This window comes from Arachis stenosperma, chromosome 9, assembly GCF_014773155.1.
Source record: "Arachis stenosperma cultivar V10309 chromosome 9, arast.V10309.gnm1.PFL2, whole genome shotgun sequence".
NCBI lineage: Eukaryota > Viridiplantae > Streptophyta > Magnoliopsida > Fabales > Fabaceae > Arachis > Arachis stenosperma.
In genome coordinates, this window is record NC_080385.1 from 163074090 (window position 1) to 163099620 (window position 25531).

The 25531-nt window shown below is 31.3% G+C and overlaps 3 protein-coding genes across 3 annotated transcripts; 1 reads left to right on the plus strand and 2 right to left on the minus strand.

The window, feature by feature from the left end:
- Positions 1-191: 191 nt before the first annotated feature.
- Positions 192-5458, minus strand: LOC130951168 (pentatricopeptide repeat-containing protein At1g71060, mitochondrial). The gene is made up of 3 exons (XM_057879795.1): positions 5028-5458; positions 2222-2323; positions 192-1758 (listed from the first exon to the last, which is right to left on the minus strand). The coding sequence occupies exon 3, from the start codon at positions 1691-1693 to the stop codon at positions 251-253; it is 1443 nt and encodes a 480-aa protein (XP_057735778.1). The 5' UTR covers positions 1694-1758; positions 2222-2323; positions 5028-5458; the 3' UTR covers positions 192-250.
- On the plus strand, positions 4505-5174 carry LOC130951169 (lactoylglutathione lyase-like). The gene is made up of 3 exons (XM_057879796.1): positions 4505-4644; positions 4733-4852; positions 4953-5174. The coding sequence occupies exons 1-3, from the start codon at positions 4561-4563 to the stop codon at positions 4998-5000; spliced, it is 252 nt and encodes an 83-aa protein (XP_057735779.1). The 5' UTR covers positions 4505-4560; the 3' UTR covers positions 5001-5174.
- Positions 5459-17618: 12160 nt separating the features above from the next.
- Positions 17619-19882, minus strand: LOC130951105 (auxin response factor 16-like). The gene is made up of 2 exons (XM_057879719.1): positions 18817-19882; positions 17619-18586 (listed from the first exon to the last, which is right to left on the minus strand). Exons 1-2 carry the CDS (start codon positions 19825-19827, stop codon positions 17912-17914), a joined length of 1686 nt encoding a protein of 561 aa, XP_057735702.1. The 5' UTR covers positions 19828-19882; the 3' UTR covers positions 17619-17911.
- Positions 19883-25531: the final 5649 nt, after the last annotated feature.

A 25531-nucleotide genomic window follows, 5' to 3' on the forward strand; every position in this document is an offset into this window, starting at 1 on the left:
TTTAGTAGTTATCAAGTTAGAGAGAATAATAGCAAGTCCCTTTCTTCAACACAAGACAAAATCATTGCTTATTGGCTGCTCTCGCACTAAGGATAAAACATGGACCTATTCTTTTGCATGGAATGGATTAAGGTATATCCCACCATATACTTAGAGCATATGCTATATGATTAAAGACATTACCCAAGCAATAATACAATGAGATAATAATGTAATATTAAACTTTAGAATAAATTAGCCTTTTGTATCATCAAGCAATTAATGGAGTTTTTCTCAGTTTATCAAGTTTCAATGCAAAATGTATGGCAGTATTTTCCATCCCTTCGTAAATTAGAGCTTGCTTAAAGGAACTAAACAATTGTGCAGGAGGGCGAATCCCCATATCCAGCATTTCCTGAAAGTACCTACAAGCTTCATCTACCTTGCTTTCATTACACAAGGAACCGATCAAACTCGAGAACATATGCATTCCAGGAAGGATTCCCTTGGATTTCATCTGATCCCAAACTTCCATTGCCATCTCCAATCTCCCTTCATTGCAGAACATCCTCACCATGATCTCATATGTGCTCACACTCGGCTCACACCCAAACTCGCTACTCATTCGCCGGAAAATCGAATAAGCTTCTTGGTTTCTCTGAGCCTTTATCAGGTGATGCAGTATTATGTCATATGTTCTCGAAGTTGGACCAATCTTCAATTCTTTCATCTCCCCAACCACCCGATAGGCATCCTCCATCTTTGTCGACCAGCAATAAGCCCCGACAACAGCGTTGTAAGTCGGCCCCTCCGGGGGGAAACCACTGGCCTTGGACATCTCAAAGAACTGAAGAGCTTCATTCAATCTCTTATCAGAACCTAACCCATTAATCAAAGTGCAATATATGTGTGGACTAGGCCTAACACCCTTCTCCACCATCTCATGGTAGAACCCGACAGCACTATCATACTTCTTTGCCTTGCAATATGCGTTCATGACAATGCCATATGTGACTACATCAGGCTCAAAACCTTCACTCTCCATCTCTCTACGAATCTCATCCACCCTCAACAAGTTCCCTTGGGTACCCCAACCTTCCAACAAAATAGTGTATGTCTTCAAATCAGGCACAATTTTTCTCTGCCGCATTTTATCAAACACCTCGTGTGCTTTCTCAACACTCTTGGACTTGCATAGAACATCGATCAAACGGTTAAAATCCGAGACCTGTGGCTTCATCCCATACTGTTCCATCTTCTCGAATGCCTCCACTGCTTCCTTGACCTTCCTTGCCCTCGCGTACCTTCGAGAAACGAGCGAAAATGTTTCTCTGGTCAGCAATTTTTTGCGGTTCATTTCAGCCAGCAAAGTCCAAATCATCTTGAACTGTCTGATCTTACCAAGTGACTCGATCAACTCGTGGAAGCTCTCAGTGGTGTGCTTGAACCCTTGTTGCTTCTCGACCCAACGAAAGAACGAGAGGGCAAGTACACCGGCGTTGCTGAGCTTCTTCAGGACATCAACCGCGAGCTCTGGCGACATTTGCACGGGAATGTTGGCAAGGGAGGCGTCGACGGTGGAAGTTGGATTGGCGGATAGGATTCTGCAGATGGTTTCGGCATTGAAGGGTTGTGGTGTGCTGGAAGAACAGGTTCGCCTTTGAAGAAGGTTGAAGGAGAAGAAGAATGTTTTGGAAGATCGTGTGAATGCCATTGTTCTGCTGCTCCAAATTGCAGGCTTTCTCACTGTGTCAGGGTCTCATGAAATTTAGATGAGAACTGAACAAAGAGAACAAAAAGAGGCATTAGAATACCAAATAACATTAGACTAATTAATTATTTAATTATCTCAATATTATAACAATTAATTAGTCTATTATACTACTGTGAATACATAATCATCACTCTTTGGAATACTGCTCACCATCATCATTTTTTTTTTTTTTTGCATTTGTTTCTTCACCCCCTACCGGAAGATTTGAAATCTTAAATTCAATTTTTGTTTAATCGTTAATCATTAATTTCGGATCGTTTTTCTATCTTCTCCAACCCAGTTGTGAAGCCATTCTTTTATCTTCATGAGAACGTTACAAGTTAGAAAATTAGATAAGGAAAAGAAAATAATTGAAATCATATTTCCCCACTTAAAACATATTGGAGTAAGCATGAAAAGGCTAGTTAGAAAAACCACCTATGGCGCTAAAAGAAACATGGCTGCAAATATAATGACCAAAGTGCAAACCTGCTCTTGTTTGTCATGAAGTTGTTCAATTAGGGAATGTTTCTGCAGGGCAAAGTGTAAGTAGATAACTCGTGCTGCTTTCTTGCAAAGATGCCACTTGATCTGAGCAAAACAAATACTTGTTAGGTAAACATTAGCTTTAACTGCATTAAGATGTCACTAATTATGTTCAAAAGATTATCGACAATATAGACATTCTTAAAAGAACCTTAATGAGCAAGTATAGGCATAGAGACAGAAAACCATACATGTTAAAATCAACACTGATCCATAGATAGTAAGTCGCGAACCATAATCCACTAATATTAATACAAAAATTATACCAAAGTCATTGTACAAAATATTTGAATAGGAAAAAGAATCAATACCTTATCTTTTCCTATTTTAGTCCTCTCAAGTCATGCTAACATATTTAAATTCTTAGTTAATAAAGCAACCATTCCCACAAATTCTACTTGTACAATCACTATATATAACACATTAACGCCAAACTCCATGTATTCTCCTGAGGAATTTTGCCCAACAATGTCATGCTGGAAAAATCAAGCTTAGGAAATTATTTATATAGATCACAAAATTGACAAATGACATCTTCTTAACACCAAATTCAATTTCAGAGTAGTGTGAGTTGTGTGTGTGCAAGTAAAGCACCACACTTCACTCCTCTTTTCCCTCTTTCCCTCACATCTCTTGGAAGCTCAAAGCGACGTACTATTCACCATTCAGCAATCACTTACTAGCTTTCGTAGACACACCCATTTGTTTCAAACACTTTTCTGCTCCCCATTGAATCAAGCACTAACAACCAATGCTCATATACCATGAATAGCCAAACTACATATTATAACACACAAACACTGTTTCTTATTAATTACTAACTTACATTGTGATTATCAATTTCATCCATCCAAATCATATTAAGTGAGCAAAGTGGCTACACTAACATAAATATATTTTTCAATATATCTAAAGATGCAAAAGGACACTCATTATGAAACATCAACTGAAATGTTCTATTCAGTAATGTAAGAGGCTAAATGATGTGAATTAGTAGCCAAAATTCAAAAACATGGAATTAGTAGAACAATAGACATTTAGCAATAGCAGGAATCAACAGTTCATTGAAAATTTAGTGTATCATTAAATCAATGCATATACATTCTATATGAAATTTGTTTCAATTAAACTTTATAATGTATCATCGTGTAATTGGTTTAATTTTATAAACGATACATCATTACAATCTATGGACCTAAATCTCCACTTTGTTTTTTAATATGTTTATTTATACATATTGATTTTAAACTAAACCTAAGTTTGTGGCATATTAAAAGAAAAAAGGAAACATTGCAGAGAGAATACAAGTTAATACTTAAAACTCAATTTGGTCCCTAAGCTTGCACGCAAATTTCAATTTAGTTCTGAAATTTCAATAGCCTCTATTTAGCAAGGTTCTGAGAACCGGACCGGTCATCAACCGCTCTAGTCACTGGTTCACTAGTCCAACCGGCGGTTCAACCGGAAAAACTATTTTAGAATAAAATAATAAATAAATTATAAACAACCATCCTAAAATATAATTATAATCTAATATAAATCTTAAAATATCTTCCAAATTTAAAACACTACATAAAATATTATCAACCAAATCCATATGATCTTATCAAAATACAAACTCAAAACTATGAATGGTTTTGAATAATTATTATTCCTACAACGGTCAAACACAATATTTTCATAAAAATCCTTAAGATCGAAAAACCATAACACTACTACTTTTTTGGTTGGTTTTAGAAAACAAAACTTTAATCCTCTCAATACAGTAATTCCACATCAGATTCAAAGCAAGTAAAACCAAAAAATTCTAAACGTATATTCCAAGAAATGATGAAAAACCAAACGTGAGCGGTTTTCACATAAACCAAAAGTTAGTTGACAGAGTTACATAATATAAAGCTGTCAAAATTATTATAACTAACTACATATATCAACTAATAAGTAAGAACTTTAACCCTTTAGCCCCCAAAACAATCACTTAAATATAATTTACAGTTCAATGAAGCCCTATTTGCATTACAATTATTTACAAATGTTGAGTAATAATAACATGAAAAGGTAGCTACTAGCTAGTGAAGTCGAACAGAGAAGGCATGGTAGTAGTATCACTGTAAATGTTTTAGTACATCCAGTGGCCACAAAATCTTACTGGAAATCTGGAATATGATGAGAAATTATATAATTTAACAGCATGAGAAGAGGATTGCCACAAAAACTTAATTTCAACTTCAAATAGTAGAACTCCCCAAAAGAGTTGTTACTGACAAATTTCGTACAATTTTATGTACCGATTCATCGCCAAACCCCAATTTTTCCTCTCTCCCAATTCAATCCCTTTCCAACTCTCACATACCCACAAACCAAAGGTTCCAAAAGTTTCATCTTTTTCATCCAATCCTTCATTGCCCTAAGCTCTAAGCGCTAACCTCATTTTTCCCTTTTCTTTTGTTGCAGAAATTCAGTGGGTTTCGTCTGTTCTCAATGGCTTTGGAACCGAAGGAGTTACCAACTAACAACCCTGGTCTTACTGCTACCCCTGACCCAGCTACTAAGGGTTACTTCATGCAGCAAACTGTGAGTATTTTTTTCTAAGTTTCTAAATTTCAGTTTTTTAAATCGCTTATTGTTTTAATCAGGTGTTTGGATTTTGTTTTATGTGGTGTTCCAATGGCAGATGTTTAGAATCAAAGACCCCATATATAAAATGGATTTGAACAGCTAGAACTAGAAGAAGTGAAGTGCCACTAACCTTCGACGGAGACACGGACGGCGACCGGCGAGACGACGGCGACCGGAGACACGGCGGCGAGCAGCTCCAAGCCTCGAACAGAGAAACCAGGGAGGACGGGAACAGGGGGAAGGAGGACGCCGAGCTACAAGACAGGGCCTGGGCTCGGGACAGCGGGAAGGAGGAAGCCGCGGAGGCGCCGACAGCACGGACGGCGGCGGCAGAACCGTTGCAGGGATAGGGTTTAGGTTTGGTGATTTTGAACTTTGCTTCAGGGTTCAGAGGGATAGTGATTTTCATTACCAGTTTTCGGTTGAATCAGTTCGACCGACTGGTCTGATTCAATTTTTAGAATCATACTATTTAGTTTCTAAACTTTATAAACATGAATGGCATTAGTCTTAGAACAATTTTTCTGGCAACTTCCAACGCATAAACATTTTTGTTTTTTGACTATTTGAAACCAAAATGTGGTTTTACTTAATGCATCTGACTATCCGCGTTTTAGGATATGAGTATGTTCACAAAGTTTAGAAATTAAAACTTTAAGATCAAATTAAGACTCGTCTATAGGGTTGGCAATATATACTTTACCTGTGAATATTCACTCTAAACCAAACCGTTCGGATAGGGTTATCTACTCTATCCGTTACGGATAAAGTAAAATAGGTCACAAATTTGCCTGCGGATAGGGTAGGGTACGAGTTTAGGGTATATCCTACTCTATCCTACCCTACAATACCTGTACTTTTAATATATTATATAATATATATGTAAAAATTATGCATGTAGTGAAAAGAGTAAGTTTTGTACTCATAATTTTCTTTTTATAAAAATTTGAAATAATCACTAAACTAGTTGATAATTATATTATTTGTAATTTTATATTAGATTTCTTTAAGATTTTATTATTTTTAATTTTAATTTGAATTTAGTTTTTTTATTTTTTATTTTATTAATATGTATGAAATTTAGAATGGTTGAATTTTATATTTATTTAAAAAAAATTATTTTGACGATGAGTAGGGTTAGATAGAATAGAATTTAGAATTTTAAGGTACGGACAGACAGCATAGAATTTAGGGATAAGAAGGGTTATAGTAGAGTTGGATTCTTTAAATGCAATCATGTACATTAAGAGATACCTTAGTGACAACTATGGCCATAGGCCACAACCATATAATCTGAAAGATAGCAGAGTAGATGAAATGGGAGATTATATTTAGACATGTTTATAAGGAGGCAAATTGATGTACAGACTGGTTAGCTAAAAATATTTAGAGTCAATTACCAAGTTATAGTTTTATAGACTTGTCTCTTTTAGATCTTCAGAGCTTGCTTATTGATAACTTAAAGGAAGGCTCTATCTCTGGTACTGTTTTTGTATAATCCTTTTGTTTTTGGACTATTGCTCCATATTATTACAAAAAAAAAAAAGAGTTATCAACCTACGAATAGAATAGGCTAAAATTTAAAAAAAAATTTTAACCCACAAATAAAGTTAAGGTAAACTCTATCCTACTATACCTATTGCAAGTTCTATTTGTCCAAATTCAAGACCAAATTGAATATCAGAAAATACTCACTAAATCGATTAGAAAGAAAGCAACCATTAGAAGAGAGAGGATGATATAACAGTTCACAGAAAAATAGAACCAAGAACGGTTGTCCAAAAACTGCCGGCAAAAGTCTCAGCAGATAATAGATTTTTTTTTTTTTTGGACGTTGGTAATAGGGTAATTGATCACGGATTCACGGTAATAGGAAATTTTTGAGTGTTTTCTGTTTTGGTATGAATTTTTTCGTTTCTTGTAGTGATGGAAATGAGACAAAATAGCTTTCTGGGTTTTGAGAATTGGATCTGATACATGGATAATTGAGGCCCATTATATTAACTATGTTCATGATCTAGGACTACATATCCGTAATCCGCTACCATTAGTAGACTTGAAAATGCTTCACCAAACTCAAAAGAGATATCACTCTCCCTTTTGGGCTTAGCCCGGCCCAATGGCTAACTCCAATAAAAATAATTAGAATCACACATTACTCTATCCTAAAAAAAAAGTAAAACAGAAGAACTAGAGATTTTAATAGAACAAATCTCTCGTCCAATTCAATATGTTGAAATTGATCTTACTTGGAAACTGGCATTGAAGTTATTCTGGGAGAAATGACAACCTAGACCAAATTCACCACATCACATCCATATGTCTGAGAAGTAATAGTTCCATTGACTTTAATTCTGAGGGTACCGACTTTGACTCAACAATCAATTTGAACACTGAAGAGCCAGTTCATTATTTCAACATGTCCCATGTTAATACTAATTAAATATGGAATTGATATTTTTGACAATCCCCATGTGTGAAACTGAAACCTGATAGTTACATGATTCATCAGTTGACTTGTGAAAGATGTCCTCTATCTTAACACAAAAAAGACCTAATTGGGATCTGTGCTTGATCCCAAAAATATTATATTTAATTGACATGGCTGGTTCAGCCAACCAATTCCAGCCCTTATAATAATTAATAAATCCAGCATTAAACATTCACATGCAACCACTAAGCCTATCTAGCTAGTAGCTTAATTCATACAATACAAGTAGTATTATAATAAACAAGTGTATGTTTATGTGTATGCACATAATCTTTGTCCAACATAAAAACACAACTTGTGCCGATGTTGGGGGCATGAAGTAGTTGAATTGAGCTGTGTTTCTTGACCTTTGCATATCTTTGTTTGCCTTATTTCATTAAAAATTCATCTTCTTATATATTATAATAACAACGTTATACATACCATTTATTTATATTTATAAGGGAAAAATATTAAATTGGTCTTTTTACGTTTGGTCGTAATCCTATTTTAATTTTTAAAGTTTAAAATGTTCTATTTGAATCCAAAAAAGTTTCATTTAGCTTCAATATAGTCACATCGTGAAGTCAGCAATACAAGAACAAGGTCGATAATCTGGAGAAAAGTACAAGTTCCAAAGACACAAAATTAACCGTGGATGCATCAATATATTTATTTATCATTTTTCTTATAATTTAAATGAAATATTTTTTATAAAACTAAGGAGAATAATAAATAAATGTATTGATATATCTACGATTAATTTTGTGCCTCTAGAATTTATATTTATTCTCCAGATTATCGATATTGTTCTTGTATTATTGTTATGTAAGACATTTCATTAATTATTTAATTTTGACCTTATACTGAGACTACATTGAAACTAAATAAAACTTTTTTGGATTCAAATAAAATATTTTAAACCTTAAAAATCAATTAAGGAATCAATTTAATACTTTACCCTATTTATAAATATAAATATAAATATAGAAGATAACCACGGTTGAGTAAGTCATAATCTAAGGGTCTCAACTCTCATGTGAGCATAGAAACAATATTAATTATATATGACTGAGATCCCAAGGTATCATTTACTCTTTTTTCCTGTAACTGCGGCATACTTGGGGAATGGAATGTGGATTATTACATTACATAGAACTATTCCCTTTCGGCCATTTCTAAGGCGCATGAGTAGCACTTACTTGCATGCATGCCATTATTATTATTCATCTTTATGCTTCTTTTTTATTCACATTTTCTTTTAAATAAAGAGAAACGAAAATATTAATTGGTCAATGTTATTGGTAGCTACGAATATTAATCTTCACGACATTGTTGAGATAAATTAAAAAGAAAGAAGATGGTAATGTTAATTAGTAGTTACCTTAATCAATAATCCCTAAAGTGAATTAAAGTTTTCATTAACTGAAGCCCAGGGTCGTTAAATTAAAAAGTCAAATTGTTGTTAATACCACCTAAAAGCACACGTCAAGCTAAGCCAGCTTTAAAATATATATGCATGAGTGCATCGTTAATTAATTAATGAGAGATTATTTAAGCTAGTTTTATAAACATATACGTGAGTAGGATAACTTTAATTTGTATATATTTTTAGCATTAATCGATGTTTAATTAAACTAACCCTGCTTGAGATTATGAGTTTACCGTTAGATAGGTCAATCATAAAGTTGACTTCTTCCATTATATTTGTTAAATTAGTTTCTTTTATGAAACCAAATTAAATAAGATAATTATAGATTCAAAATCCTTAGTAATGGTGTTACATGATTATGAGGTATAGAAAATCTCATATAATATGTAAAATGGTATCAATCTTAAGCAGTAAATTAACGATAAATGGAGAAAGAATTGTTGTCGGCCACTGAAATGGTTGCAGTAGAATGAGGAAGAACAAGAAGAAAAGAATGATTGAGAAGAAACCGAGAGAGAGGAGTGTTGTGATAATGAATTTTCTGATTGCAATTGAATAATACATCATAAGAACTTCACGTTATGCTATATAGTTTATATAGCTGTACAAAAGGTGTAAAAAGAAAAAAAAAACAAATTATATATTAGCTAGCCCTAACAAACTAGTCAGCTGAACAATCTAACAAACAAATAAAAATATACTAATAAATCTTTTACATTTGAAAATATTATTTTAGCATCTATATTAACTAACATCCCCTACAAGTTGGTATTACTTGACTTGTGTAGATCAAGTAATCCCAGGATAGCAAGTAGGAGAAGGGTCCCAATGCAAGAGGCTTTGTAAATAGATCAGCCAGCTGTTCACTAGAGATAATATGTTGAAAATTTGAAACTCCTTCTTTATATTTGTTACGAGCTACATGCATGGCAGTCAATTTCAACATGCTTTATCCGTTCATGAAAAATCGGATTTAAGGCAATATACATAGCAGATTATTGTCACAAAATATATCAACGGCCAGGGGAGGAGAAATCTTGAATTCTTTTAGAATTTTTAGCAACCATACAAGTTCACAAGTTCTATTTGTTAAAGCTCGATATTCAGCTTCAGAAGAGGATCTAGAGACTGTTATTTGCTTCTTGTTTTTTCAAGATATAAGAGTTTGGTCAAGAAAGAAGCAACAACCAGTAATAGATTTTCTAGTATCCTTACAATCCCCCCAATCAGAATCAGTATATCCAGAGAGAATAAAAGAATTAGAGACCAAAAAAAAAAGACTTGCTGCTGGTGATTGTTTCAAGTATCGAATCACTCTATAAACTGCCTTGAGATGAACATCAGTGGGAAAATCCATGAATTGAGCAAGACAACCTACAGGGTAGCTCAAGTCAGGTATGATATTGGTGAGATAAAGAAGGTGACCAACTAGCTTTCTATAAAGAGCAGCATCGGGTAAAGAAGAGCCACAATTTCTTGACAAAGATGTAGGATAATCCATAGGTGTAGTGGCAGGTTTGGCTCCAAGTAAGCCACAATCATTGATCAAATCTAAAGCGTATTTTCTTTGATAAAGAACAATCCTTGTTTTGCTTCCTGCTAATTCCATGCCAATGAAGAATTTTAAAATACCAAGATCCTTTATCATGAATTTGCTGTCCAAAAAGCGTTTGATAGCTTCAATTTCTGAGAGATCATTACTAGCTAACACAAGATTGTCGACATAGACCAAAAGAGCAATGAAGCTAACATTAGTGGACTTGGTGAATAAAGAGTGATAATTTTCAGACTGAATATATCCCAATTTAATTAGAGCATTGGATAGTTTGATGTTCTATTAACAGCTCGCCTGTTTCAAACCATAAAGATATCTTTCTAATTTACAAACTAACTTGGAATTATCACACTTCAGCCCTTTTGGCAACTTCATATAAACATCTTCATGGAGATCCCCATAAAGGAAAGCAGTATTGACATTAAGTTGATGAAGATACCAATTCTTGGATGCTACAATTGCTAAGAGAACTCTCACTGTGCTCATTTTAACAACCGGGCTAAAGGTGTCAATATAATCAACGCCCGAAATTTGAGTGAACTCCTGAGAAACTAACTGAGTGTCTATCAATTGTTCCATCTGGGTTGAATTTCGTGCGAAAAATCCATTTACAACCTATTACATTCTTTCCAGGAGGAAGAGAAGTGACGATCCAGGTCTTGTTTTGTTTAAGAGCAGCAAGTTCTGCATCAATAGCTTTTCTCCAGCAATCATGCATAACAGCCTCAGAGTAGTGCCTTGAGTCAAGGTTATTTATAAGTGCAAAAGTGAAGGCTAGGTGTTTTGGAGAGAAAGACGCATATGATAAATGATGTTATAAAGGGTATTTACAGTTTAAAGAAGAACGAACAGCATTGATAGGATCCTCATGTGATGCCATACTGAAACAATGAAAGTCCTTAAGGTATGAAGGTAGTTTTCTATCCCTCTCAAACCTTCTCAGGACAGGATGAGTTGGTTCAGGTTGAATGTGATCAACATGAGATATAAGTGCAGCAGCATTATCACCATTTTCATGAATGTATGATGCAAATACAGATGATGTAGAATTTTTACTAATGTTATTATTCAAAGATGAAAGAGAGCTATTGTTATTAGAGACATCAACAGTGATTCTAAGATGCGATGATGTATGAATAATATCCTCATAATGTGATGTGGTAGGGAATTGCAAATCAGGAAAAAGATCAAAATCTGTTGGATTATAACAGTATTGTGGGTGAGAATTTGAGTTTGCATGAGTCCTACTCTGAAAGGAAAAATATGTTCAAAAAAGTCTGCATTTTGTGAGATAAAAATTTCTTTTGTGTTTAAATCAAACAAAATAGAACCTTTGGTTCCTGATTTGGATCCTAAGAAAATACACTTTCGAGCTCTAGGATCTAGTTTTGTCCTACTAGCTGTAAGTGTTGAAGCAAATGATGCGTGAACATATTTTCTATCTTTTCCTAGTGAATTTGTATTTAAATTGTTGAGTTTAATCAAGAATTGATTATCTTTTAGCCACTATGGATGCTACTTTGAGTCTTGTGTAATTATGTTTATTTTAGGTAGTATTTGGCTGGATTTGATAGAGTTTCCGCAGAAAAAGAGAAGAAGGCGAATGATGCTGTCAACCCTGACCTCTCTGCACTCAAACCTGAATAACTCGAGCTATAGAGATTCAATGGATGTGATTTTAGTGGCGTTGGAAAGCTAACTTCCAGAGCTTTCCAACGATATATAATAATTCATACTTCTCTTCCATCAACTCTGCCAAGGCTACACCTAACTTGAGATTTCTCAAGTTAGGCGCAAGAAACAACAACAACACGCAACATTTGCTCTTTAATCCAAGTAAGGTGCAACAATGAAGGGCAAGATCAAGTTAGGCGTGGCCCCCATGAACCATTCAAGTAAGGCGTGGTCCACCCATGAATCAAGCAAGTAAGGCGTGCTCTTCAGTTCAAGTTAGGCGCCTTGTGTGGTGAACAGCATGAAGTTAGGCGTGATCCTAGTGAAATCAAGTGGTCCCCACGTTACAAGAGGCAGATTATTTAATTAATTCTGATTTAAACTTTATTTTTATTTTAAAATAGAAAATGATATTATTTTACTTTTAGAAAATAGATTTTAAATTAATTAGGATTAGATATAAAAGAGAAAAGAAACTTCTCTTCCATGATTCTATTTTTCATTCTGTAAATTACAGTTTACCTAAATCCTAGTTTTTCTCTTTGAGCCATGAGCAACTAAACCTCCACTGTTAAGGTTAGGAGCTCTGTTTATTTGTATGGATTGATTCTATTATTTTTGTATTTTAATTCATGTACTGATTTATAATTCAAGAATTGTTTTCATTCTTTATCTTATGAATTTGGGTGGAATGGAAGTATGACCCTCTTTCTAATTGAGTTCTTGTATAACTTGAAAAAGCTCTTTACTTGAACAACAGCTTGAAAATAATTTCTCCTAAATTTTAATTATCTGGACTTAACGGGATACGTGACATATAATCCTCTTATATTTGGATAGTTAGAATTTTTGTGGCATATAAACTAGAATTGAACTTCACCCTCTAATTGGAATTAATTGACCAAGGAATTGGCGGTTGATAAATTTTAGAGGAGGTTAAAAAGGTCTAAGGAATTAGAGTTTAGTCATATATAGTTTGCCAGGAATTAAATCTTGCATGATTAAAATAAATTAATAAGAAAAGTCAATCCGAAAAATAGATAACTCTGAAGCCTTAACTGCCTTCTCCATATTATTTTTCCAACTTATTTATTGCCCGTCTTCTGATATTCTGAAGTTCTTGTTTAATACTTTTTGAACTCTCAAACACCATTTTCTACTTGTCTAACTAAGTAAATTAATCAACCATTGTTGTTTAGTCCATCAATCCTCGTGGGATCGACCCTCACTCATCTGAAGTATTACTTGGTACGACCCGGTGCACTTGCCGGTTAATTTGTGGGTTATAAATTTCGCACCAGCAAACACAAGACAACCAAAAACTTTAAGCTCATTTATATCAAGTTTTAAAGGAAATAAAGCATCATATGAAGTTATATTGTTAAAAAATGTACTAGGTAACCTATTAATTAAATGAACTGAATATTGCATAGCATAATGCCAAAAATATTTGGAAACATTTGAATGAAACAATAATACTCTTGCAACTATTAGTAGGTATTGATGTTTTCTTTCCACAACACCATTTTGTTGTGGAGTTTTAACACAAAAAGTTTGGTGTTCTATGCCTTTTGAACTATAAAATGAGTCTATTTTGAATTTCATACCATTATCAGTTCAAATTCGCTTAATTCTTTTGTTGAATTGTGTTTGCACAAGTTGGACAAAGTCTTGAACCAATTTTCTAGTTTCAAATTTCCATTTCATGCAATAAATTCATGTGAACCGAGTTTTATCCTCAACTATAGTTAGAAAATATTTATGACCTAAAATTGATTGAATAGAAAGAGGTTCTCAAATATCAATATGCAATAAATTAAAAGCATTTTCAGAATTTGTATTCCTAGTTGTGAAAGGTAATTTTCTTTGTCTAATATATTGACAAGAATCACAAACATGTGAAGAAGTAATGCAATCAATAAAAAAAAAAACTATTTTTCATGGTAATCATTCTGCTGTAAGATAAATGACCTAGTCTAGCATGCTAAAGAGCTCCTAGGTCTTGCTGTACACTAAGAGCTACAGATTGTATCCTAAAATCTAATGAAGGCAGTTTCATAGGTTCAACATTCATCACATATAAGCTTGTCCAATCATCTTCAATGAAAGAAGTGCCTGTATCTCACAGTAAGAATTAGTGAATTTAAATTCACAATGTAATGATTTAGTAAACTTAGAAACAGAAATTAAATTATATTTAAAGTGATGTATGAATAAAATATTGGTAAAGATTAAAGAGGTTGACAATTGCACAGTTTCACAAATATTTGTAGAGGTCTTAGATCCATCAGGTAAATTGACCAAAATAGGCTTTTGTACTTCCATAGAATTTGTAATTATCTTTGTATCTAAGAAATCTGAACTTAGTTTCCTCTCTTGTTGAGTTAGCATTGTCAAAACAGCATTGATATCAGACAAAAGTTTTAGTAACATAATCTAAGATTTTATAGTAGAGCATTGCTCATTCAGACCTCTGAAAAATTTCACAACGTATTCTTCAGAAGCATAATCCTTAATAATTTTTAATCCACAGTTGCATCCATTAACACAAGTTATACAGCTAGGAATTGTACGAAAGTTCTCTAATTCTTCCCAAACAGACTTCGATTTGGTAAAGTAGAAAGTAACAGTTAAATCACTTTGCCTGATAGTGTAGAATTCCTCTTCCAATTCTCCAACTCTGAAGACATCTCCATGAGTAATGATTCTTCAAATCCTTCCACAAATTTGAAGCATTGCTAATCCGCATCACACTCTTAGCAATTTTTGGGAAGAGCAAGAAATTGAGCCATGAAAACAAGATGTTATTGCAGTGATCCCAAGTTTCAAACAAAGGTTGATTCTCAACTGGTTTTGGAATCATCCAAGAATTTCACCTTGTTCTTCGATCTGAATGCTCTCCACATATTGTGTGACCATTGGTAGTAGTTTTGAGAAGTAAGTTGAAGCGAAATCAAAGCCGTACCTGGCCTTTCACTCAAATGTAGGTACTATGGGCTGATGGGGTCAGAGATTGGAGAAGAAAAGTTTGATCTGTTGAGCTAAGCTTGAAATTGCGAGAACTGACGTATAAACGTTGTGAATCATTCGAAATCTGTAACAAAATCTACTTAAGTGTTGGCATTTGAGTTGTTTTCTTCATTTGTCGCTATTGATGTAACTTAGCTTTGATACCATATAAAATAGTATCAATCTTGAGCAGCAAATTAACAATAAATGAAAAAAGAGTTGCTGTGAACCAGTGAAATAGTTGTAGCAGAATGAAAAAGAAAAGAAAAAAAGGAATGATTGAGATGAAATCGAAAGAGAGAAGTATTGTGATGATAAATTTTCTAATTGTAATTGAATAATACATCATAAAAATTTCATACTATGCTATATAGTTTATATAGTTGTACAAAAAATGTAAAAAAAAATAACAAACTATATATTAACTAATCCTAACAAACTAATCAATAGAATAATCTAACAAACAAACAAAAATATACTAACAAATTTTTTATATTTAAAAATATTATTTTCAGCATCTATATTAACTAACATATAATAGACTGTAGAACATGTTCTTCACTTTTCTTTTTTCCCTCTCCCCGTGTCAATGAGCAATTAATTTCATCCTAAGAGACAAATGCCTTTCTTTGTAATTACGTGATTCCCTTTTAGTATATTAGTGTATGTATGTCATAATTATTAGAATTTTTCTATATATTTAACCATCCGCATAGAATAAATATTAAAATATAAAATATAATAATTATTAAAAATAAATTAAATAATATATATTTATATATAAATATAAAATAACTAATTTAATGATTAAATTTTTGTGTGAACTCATAATATTTTTAAAAAAATAATATTGTATTTATAAAACATTTTATTATTATATTTTATAAAATACAAGAATATTAATCATACTTTACTTAGAAAATATCAACATTTGTTTGAAAGAAAAAAGAAAATATTTAGTTCAATTATACCAAATTTTAGAGAAGAAAAATCTAATTTGCCCAAAATTTCATGGAGATTAGATTCTCTTACTAAGGTGTATATATATATATATATATATATATATATATATACTCTTGTAAGTTATAACAAATTAAAAGCACACGGTTTTATTGTCCAATTGTGGTGCAAAGGAGAAAAACGGCCAACGGAGTTTACAACAAGAAATTAAAGGTGTTGTTAGTTGTTAGCCACTTCAAACTCCAAACCCTAATAGTTTGATACAGGAAAGAAAAAGTATGAGAAATTAATGGAATATTTGTACAATATGTACAATAGAGGTTTAAAAAGTATTAGAGATATAATCATTAATTTTATCTTTTTCTATCAGATGAAGTTTTTGGAATGAATGGTATCATGACATGGTATTAAAGTTCTAGATCCGAAAGGTCAAGAGTTTGATTATTGGTAAACCCCAAAATCAGTTTAAGCTTTTGGGATGAATGATTTCATGACCTGAGATTCTAGTACTCGAATGGTTATTTTAGATAGTATAAGTAATGTTTATTTTGTAACTCAATAACCCATTATATACATTGTATAAATAGTCCATTACTCCATAGCAGGACTCTTTGATATATTAATACTTAAGAACTAAATTGGCTCATTAGTGTTGCCTCCTGCATAGTGATTATCATCAACTCCAATTTAATGTAACAGTATTATTATATTCAATTGTTAGGTATATATAATTCATCCAATCTATACATTGGTGTTTGTCTTCACTCTTTTATGATCCAATGTCCCATGAAAACTTTGTTTGCAGTGAGATCACCATAATTTGTGGGCCATACCCCCCACAGTGAAAATAGAAGATGAAGAAACTGAAAAAAGAAACAAGTACTTTTGTTTGATTTGGGACAACACTACCTTATTAGTTTATTGTCTCCCAAAGTAAGGACAAGGATGAGATTAATTGACCTTTTTCTTGTTCCTTCATAGTTAAATAATAACCAAATATTAAAAAGTAACATAAATAGTACCTAGTAAAAGTAAATGTTATTTACATAGTAATTGCCAATATTACCTTACCTAGCTAGACCAAAGAACAATGTATAGCCTTCAATAATATGATGCTATTTCTTGCAATCTTTTGTGGTTGTAAAGTTATCAACAACCACAATCACATGTCTTCAATTTATTTGAATGCAGTTCAATTGCATGTTTTTACTAGCTACAACTTTCAGTTAATAATATTGGGCATTTATGTTCTTGTCAGAGTGGGGACCTTTAACATTCAAATTACTGTGTGAGAAATGAGAATACCATCCTTAATTAATAAACATGGTAAATAAATCAGTCATGAAATAAATTAAAGGAATACACGCCTTTTTTTTCCTAATATTGAGAGTTTAATTTTGTTAATTTATAGTGTAAAATAAAATATTTTATATAATTATCTAATTACATTATTTTTAATAACATAACATTTATATAAATGAATGAATGTATAAACCACTCAATATCCAGAATATAGTAATGAGATTGAAACTTGAACATTGAGTCAAAGAAATAAAGATCTTAAGATAACAAACATTCTTGATTCTTTCATAGAAATTCAAGAGGTACATTGTGCCATAACTTCCTCATTTCTTTGAACAAATCTAGCTGAAAATTAAAACAAGTTAGGTGCAAGTTAACCAAAATATTACTCCTCATGATAATTCATTTTTTTTGCAGCACAAAGCAATTATTATTTTTTAAGTTAAAACTAAATAAAGAATATTTTGGTTAACTTGCACCTTAATAGAATCATACCAAGAAAAAAAATTCAAAACTATACAACAGAAAGGAAATCAAATGAAAACTGCTAAGGCTTATTGGCCAACCGAAAATGGGAAGAAAATACTCAAGAACTTATCACTGTTGATTCTGTTATAAGGCCATACACAATATGTTAATGTTTTCAGTTCCAACAAGATCATTATTCTTATGCTGATTTTTGAACCAGAGAGACCCTCCATCATCATCAGAAGAGTTTTCAATTGATGTCTTGAGTGATGAATTAGTTCCTTCATAAACACTATTTGAACTGTTTGATGAATGGTTCTGCTGATCAGTGTGAATGAGCTTCCCAAACAACAAAATGTGTGGTGCTTTTGTTTCATTGGAACAAGACTCCTCCTTAATGAAACTCTGGCCAGGATTTCCCACACTCAACAAGCAAGATATCTCAAGATTGTTATTGTTCTTGGTGGTGGCAGAGTTGTTCTTGTTGTAGATTCCAAAACTAGGCCTATGAGGCTGTTGTGCTGCATGATCAAGCCTTGGAAATCCATCAAGAATGTGGAAATCTTGCGGAGCGAGCCCAAATTGATGGGCATGCCTGGCTCCCTGTATGCCTTGATGGTCTTGAATGGTGGAGAATGATGATGGAATTGGAATCTGGTTGATGAGTTGAAAATCTGGTTGGTCTTGTAGGAACCTTTGTTTCTTCCTTGGTGGTGAGAATGGAGAGAGATGAAAGTTTGGCACATTTGAGACTAGTTCAACTAACCAAGGATTCACACACTTCACATTTTGGAGTAGATCTGGTTCATCCCATACCACCTGAAATTCCCATCATAATTAACAACTTATTAATAATTCAAATTACTAGAAAAATCAAGAATTGTCAGCACAGTAATTTAACTGGTGATACTGTACTAGTACTGTTAACTCTAACCATAAAAAAAGATCCATTTATAGCAACACATGTTGTTGCATAAAAGTTCACAAAGCTCAATATGAAGTAACTATATTTAATAGGATGAAAGTAGAGATCTAAGAGTGAATGGGACCTGAAGAAGACGCCAAGGAGAATGAGGCCAATGAAGAGGATCTGAAAGCTGGACAGAAGAAATAGTCCCCATGAACCAACTGATTCTGGAAGAGTCTTCAGTCTCAAAGGGCATCTTGAATCTCATACCAGAACACCATTGAATCTGCATTGAAGCTCTCACTGAAGAAGCCTTCACACAAAACTCTGGTGAGCTTCCTCTTGGATAATACACCACCTCAAATGGCCTTCCATTCACAGCACAATTCACAGCCTCACCAACACAACATTCACCAACATTATTATTCGTAGTAATATTAGTATTTGTGGCGGTTCCAGCAGCAATGCCACCCTTCTTGGCCCTCCTAATCCCGACACAAAGGTCACCATTTTGGGCTCGGAGGAAAACAATGGAGTCACCGGCAACAAGCTTCTTGTGGTTAACGAAGTTGCTCCAACCAGTAGTCAAAAGGTGCCTCCTTGGCGTGCCTCTATAAATGTGTCTGAACTTCCAACACTGCCCATGCACGTCTTTTGCGATTATGGTCTGAACCGGAGGCTCTGCGGAGTAATCAAGCCTTGGGAAAATGGTTTCGGCGCAGTAACGAGGCACAGAGAAACCGCCGCCATTGTTGGCATCGGATTGTGTTAGAGTCTTTGCAAAAGAAGCAGGCTTTTCACCATTGTTGTCCAAGAAACTATTATGATTACTACTACAATGATGATCGTGTTCTTCTGGGTCTGAGAGGAGAGGGGTGAGGGTGATCTTGACATAGACCTCGTCGGTTTCAGGTTCTGCCATGTATTTGATGGCGGTGAGTGTGCAAGGGAAGAAGGGTGGAATGGGGGTTTTCATGGCAGGGGCAAAATGGGGTTTTCGACCATGGGCATGGGCTTGTTGGTGTTCAGCATGGCCTTGTGGGAAGTACAAGACTTTGGTGTTGAGAGGTGGCATTTGAACCATGGGGCCTGCACAGGCGTGCCACAGTTGAGAATCTAAGCATGTTTGTATTGGTGTTCTGGTTCTGTCCATGGAAGAAGAAGAAGAAGAAGAGGAGAGAAGAGAATAGAAGAGAGTGAATAGTGTGTTGTTGTTGTTGTTGTTGTGTGTGTGAGAGAGAGAGTATGTGAAGTGGAAGATAAATATAAAAGGAAAAGTATAAGGAACCAAAAGCTTATCAGCCAAAAACTAAACAAAACTATATTAATTTATATTAATAATTAATTAATTTTAAACTTTTTAAATTTAAAATTTAAAAAATTTTAAATTAATTAACTAAACCTAATTAAAACCTATAAAAACCTTCCTCTTTTCTCTCACATTAACTTATCCACCTCCAACAATCACAAATTCAAAAAATATATAAAAGAACATCCATTTAATATGAAAAAGAAACATTCTGATATTTAGTAGAAGAAACATCCATATATATTAATTCGTAGAGATTTTGAATTCATCCAAAAATATTTGGCTGGGTTTTGGCTGATATGCTTTTGGTTCCCTAGCTTTACTCTAAAAGGAAAGGGAAGAGAGAGAGAGAGACTCACGCGTTAAAGTGTCTCACTTGCCGACCAAAGACCAAATATATGTGACACTTTCATTCACATCAATGAGCAAATGCTGTTTCTACTTATTTTTTGTTTTAGATAATTGCTTCAATGTGCTTTTTTTTTGGAAGATTAGGGATAAAATATTATTTCAGTATATACTTGTATCATAAATTTATGAATTTTGTTAGGCAAATAATGATTTTTGTGAACGACGTGAATAATAGACTATAAAATTGGTTTAATAAAATAAAAATACACTATACTTTTAAATTATCCATTTAAATCTTAATATTAAGATAACTATTCACACACCTACTGAATTGAACATCTGATATATCTATTGTTCACATTGTTTAGTATTTTCGTTGTTTACATATCTATATTTTTCCTAAATTTATTATGCATATTTTTAATATACAAAATCATCATATCTTTATTTAATTTTATTTATATATAGTTAAAATTTGAATAAAAATAAATTTTAGAGTATACATTAAATATATTCAAGAATTATATAAGTTAAAAAGTAAGAAAATAATTATTTTTATAGTATAAAAGATGAATTTTTATTTTTTATCAATTATTTTTAATATCTAAAATAAACTTGTCTAATAAAGGTATACACAAAAATTTATAATATATATATAATTCTTTTAAATTAAAAATATTGTTTTACCTTAACAAATTTAAGAGCTAATAATTCTAACAAAAAGAAATAAAAATTGAGATAATCTCACAAATTATTAAATACTTAGAACATAAAAAGTTCTACATTGTTATCTTTTTTTATCCTTTATATTATTCATGAGGTCATAAGGCCCAACAATATATAATGACATCCAAAACTCAAAATGTATTATCCAATTATTTTATGGACTTACAAGAATATCAAATTTAGACATTTAACTTGGTTTTTCAAAGAAAAAAATTAATAATTAATAAAAGCTTATCATAAAAAATTCTAACAAAAAGTAAGTTAATATAAAGATAAAGAGATAAAGAAACTAATATAGATAATTTTTTCTTTCTACTTAAAACTGTTTTATGTATGTTTTTAAAATAAAAAAAAATTCTATTTTTATTATTATCTCTATAATAATCAATTATTATAACTTTAGGGCATATTTGTTTCTGGAAATAGAAAAAGACAAGACACTGAAAATAAGACATAAAGGATAGAGACACCAAATTTTGTATTCTTGTATCCTATTTGGTAATAAACTAGAACAAATTATAAAAGTCTAATTTATTCTCTTTTTTCTTTTTATTCAAACAATTTAAGACGAAAATTATAATAATAAAAAATATAATTATAAAAAATTAACAAGAATAATAAAAAAAATGAAAAATAAGTTGTATCCTTTATTAGTGTCTGTGTGTTCTTCCTATTAAGATGGACATAAAATATAGTAATTCAGTGTCTCTAGACACATTGTTTCTGTCCATGTCTCTTCTATCAAACACAATTTTGTATTTCTGTATCCCTATTTTTATATCCTATCTTATAAACAAACACAGTCTAGATGTACACACTTTTTTTTCTTTGTGATTTCCAAACTCACCCATTTTTTTGGCTCCATTTTACACTTGTTTATGGAAATATAATATTTTGCTTATTACGTCCCAACAAATGTTAACAAAGTAACAAACTAATTAACACATAAAAACATAATAATTTGATAGATGAGCAATGGTAGTTAGTCACATTTGCCTATCATTTTTTAAAGTATAAATAAATTCTGCGATTCACATAGCAAGGTCCTACCACGAAAGGATGCCACATGCAAAACCTATAATTTGGAACTTAAAAATATGGATACTGGCTCTACCATTTAATAATACAAACACTAATTAAATCAATTAATGAAACTTTCAGTGCGTGTGTTCAGATCAATGAAATAAATAAAAGTGGAAATTTGAAAGTGTAATAATAATATTAATGGGGTCAAAAGAGAAACAGCTCCTCCCGGGACACAAGTAGGGAGTAAATTAAATAGTACATGAACTAAATTAAGATTATTTTCGGAGAACAGAAGCGTCGAAGAATTTGTGTACTAAACTTTCTTTTTTGGGTGCATTGTATTATAAACCTTTAATATACCACTAAAGGTTAGATAGCAGCAATTAGTAGCTAGAAGCTAGTGATGATTACAGCTAATATTATTAATTATTACTAATTGCACATTAATTAATTAATATATCTAAAGTTATTAAAAAATAAGTTTTAATTATAAAAAATATTTTTTTTATAAAAAAAGTGAATTTATTTAATTTGTATTTTATATCATTAAAACTAAAAAAAAATTGAGAGTCAACAAATTTTAATAATTTTAACAAATAATTAATTAATATAATTATTAAATTATTTTTAATAAATAAGTTTTATTAATTTATATATGTAAATTTTAATAAATATAAGTATAAATTATATTAACTCATATATATAAATTTTAGTAAATATTAATATAAATTATGTGTTTTATGTGTATAAATTTTTATGAATTTATATACAAAATATTACTAATTAAATATTAATTTAAAATAATCATATTTATTAATTATGTAGTATTGTGGTTTAAAAAAAAAAAGATAAATGTTATCGTGTCTAAAAAGTAATGTTTATTTATTAAAAAATAGTTAAAAATTAATATTTAATTTAAAAAATATAAAAATAAATTATTTTTAAAAATTTAAAACTTACCATAAAAAATAAATTAAACAAAAATTAGACCATAATTGATAGATATCGTAGAATTGGTCTAAAAAAAATATCTTTTATATAAAACATTTTTATTGTAATAATCTTAAAAATCCTAGAAATAATGAGGGTTTATGGTGATGCATAGCATAGTGCTGAAATCAAGGCAAAAGAAAAGAGATGGGATATTAAGCATAGTAAACACTAAAATTTAATGGTGGCCGGTCTGCCCGAGGCTCTAACTCTTTGTTTCCCAGAGGCATAAGATGAGGAAAACCACTTAATTATCTTAAGAATAGTCAACACCATTGCTATTGGTTCTTGCGCGTATGGATAACCTCCCTACATTATTTTAGTGCAACCCTAGATTTTACTCCTATCATCATACTTTTTTAGCATCTAAGCGTTTTATAATAAAATTTGTTTAAAGACTTATATTTAAAAGTTTATTAAAAATGATATAAAAATAATGCTTAAATATTTTACAGTAATAAAAATTAATTGAAAGTTAAAATATTTAATTTATAATCTGTTGAAAACAATTTATTAACACTTTATTTGGATGTAGAAAAGAAAATAAAAAGAAAAAAAATAAGAAGAAAGAAAATAAAATGAAAGAAAATAAAAGATAAAGTAGAATTATTTATATGTTGTTTGGATAAATAAAAAATAGATTAAAAAAATACAGAAAAAATTTTTTTGTTTAGTGAAAAGAAAAGTAAAAAGAAAAAAATCATAATAGTATAAAATTATATTAATATCCTTATCATAAAATAAAGTATAAATATTTTTCTTTATTTATATTTTTATTTACTTTTATTATTATTATATGTTTAATTATTTTTATTAAATAATTAATATAATATTTTTGTAATATGGTACATGGTGAGGTCTTCTTTCATTTTTATATGGCTTAAGAGTGTAGATCAAGAGAAAAAATTTAAGTGGAGTTAAATTTATTATTTGAGTGGGGGGTAAACATTTTTTTTTCGATACACTACATAAAAGTGTAAGAAAATTCAATGGGTGCACTTGCCTCCCCCTTTTAATTTAAAGGAAAAGTATATGAACCAACTCTAAATTAGTCAAAAATAAAAGAATTTAATTAATTATAAATATAATAATTAATTTTATTTATTTATGATTTAAAATATTGATTAATAAATATTTTACTATATTTAAATTAGGAAGAGATACGTTCAATATCATTGCAATGTGAATTACAGAAATTGATTTAATTAGCTTCCGTCTCTTCACCCTCTTTCCTTCTCCAAATACCTAAAACATGATAAATCAGAAAATAGATTCAGAACCATCCAATTTACAAAAAAAAAATCCTAATACTTAGCATAAGCACCATCTACATAAAAATTTTGAATTTATCCAAAAAAATTTAACTGATTTTTTGCTAAAACCATCTTAATTCCTAACATTATTGGTAAAGGAAAATACCCTCCCACCTTTGAATGTAAATCCGTCTCCACACACATTATTCTATTATAAACTCTATGCAATACATTACAAAACATTTCCATGAAATCATATATATTTTTCTGTTGTTTGAGTTCATGAGTTGTAATGTTGGATAAGGCTACTTGGGTGGCAAAATAACTTTTAACGCGCGCCCAATTTTATTTTTTTCGCAATTGCATTTCTATAAGGAAACAAATTGAACCCTAGACCATTATAAATTAACAAAAGAATTTGAAGTTGTAAATACAATTAATAATTTATTGGTTATAATCGAAGAAAAACTGATCTGAGCAAACATGTTGAGAATTTTGATGAACTGAAAAAAAGAAATTAAAGATGAAAAATAAGATTGAGAGAGAAAGTGACTTTTTCTCATTTTTAAAAAATTATCGAGTAGTGAAATACTGAACTTTCAGTTAGGTTATTACACTTTATATATTTTTTTTATAATTAATTACATCCACATATTAAATAACTAACAAGTTAATTTCTATTCTAATTGTTGTATGCTGAAATGACTAACTAATTGTAATTAAGCCTAGACATATTGTTAATGAAAAATAATCTAAGTGATATCCTCCTGCAAGCTAAAATTATATAAATCTAACAATTATAACTTAAAATTAGCAGAAAATAGACTCGTGGCAAAACTTTAGTAAGAAAATCAATTGGTTGGTCTTTGGAGCGAATCACTATAAGATGAATGAGATCAGATAAGTATTTTTCACGAACAATGTGGCAGTCTAATTCAATGTGACAGTCCACTTCAATGTGTTTGATTCTTTCATGGAAGATGAAATTATTGGTAATGTGAATGACTGATTGCTTGTTACGAAATAGAATAGAATAGAATAGAGTGATGTATGATTTGAAGTGGCATGCCAATGAAATCCATTAAGTAAGACAACCATCTTGCTTCATAGGTAGCAATAACAAGAGACCTATCTGTAAAAGATTTGGCAATAGTGGTTTACTTCTTGCTCTACTAGCTCACTAGAGAATTCTCAAGTATGAA

Bases quoted from the DNA above. Each gene is read 5' to 3' on its own strand.
- LOC130951169 (XM_057879796.1), top strand. From the start codon at position 4,561: ATGTACCGATTCATCGCCAAACCCCAATTTTTCCTCTCTCCCAATTCA. The intron at 4,645-4,732 runs GTTCCAAAAGTT...CTTTTGTTGCAG, and splicing joins CACATACCCACAAACCAAAG to AAATTCAGTGGGTTTCGTCT. The intron at 4,853-4,952 runs GTGAGTATTTTT...TTCCAATGGCAG, and splicing joins GTTACTTCATGCAGCAAACT to ATGTTTAGAATCAAAGACCC.
- LOC130951168 (XM_057879795.1), bottom strand. From the start codon at position 1,693: ATGGCATTCACACGATCTTCCAAAACATTCTTCTTCTCCTTCAACCTT.
- LOC130951105 (XM_057879719.1), bottom strand. From the start codon at position 19,827: ATGGACAGAACCAGAACACCAATACAAACATGCTTAGATTCTCAACTG. The intron at 18,587-18,816 runs GTCCCATTCACT...TGGGAATTTCAG, and splicing joins CTCCTTGGCGTCTTCTTCAG to GTGGTATGGGATGAACCAGA.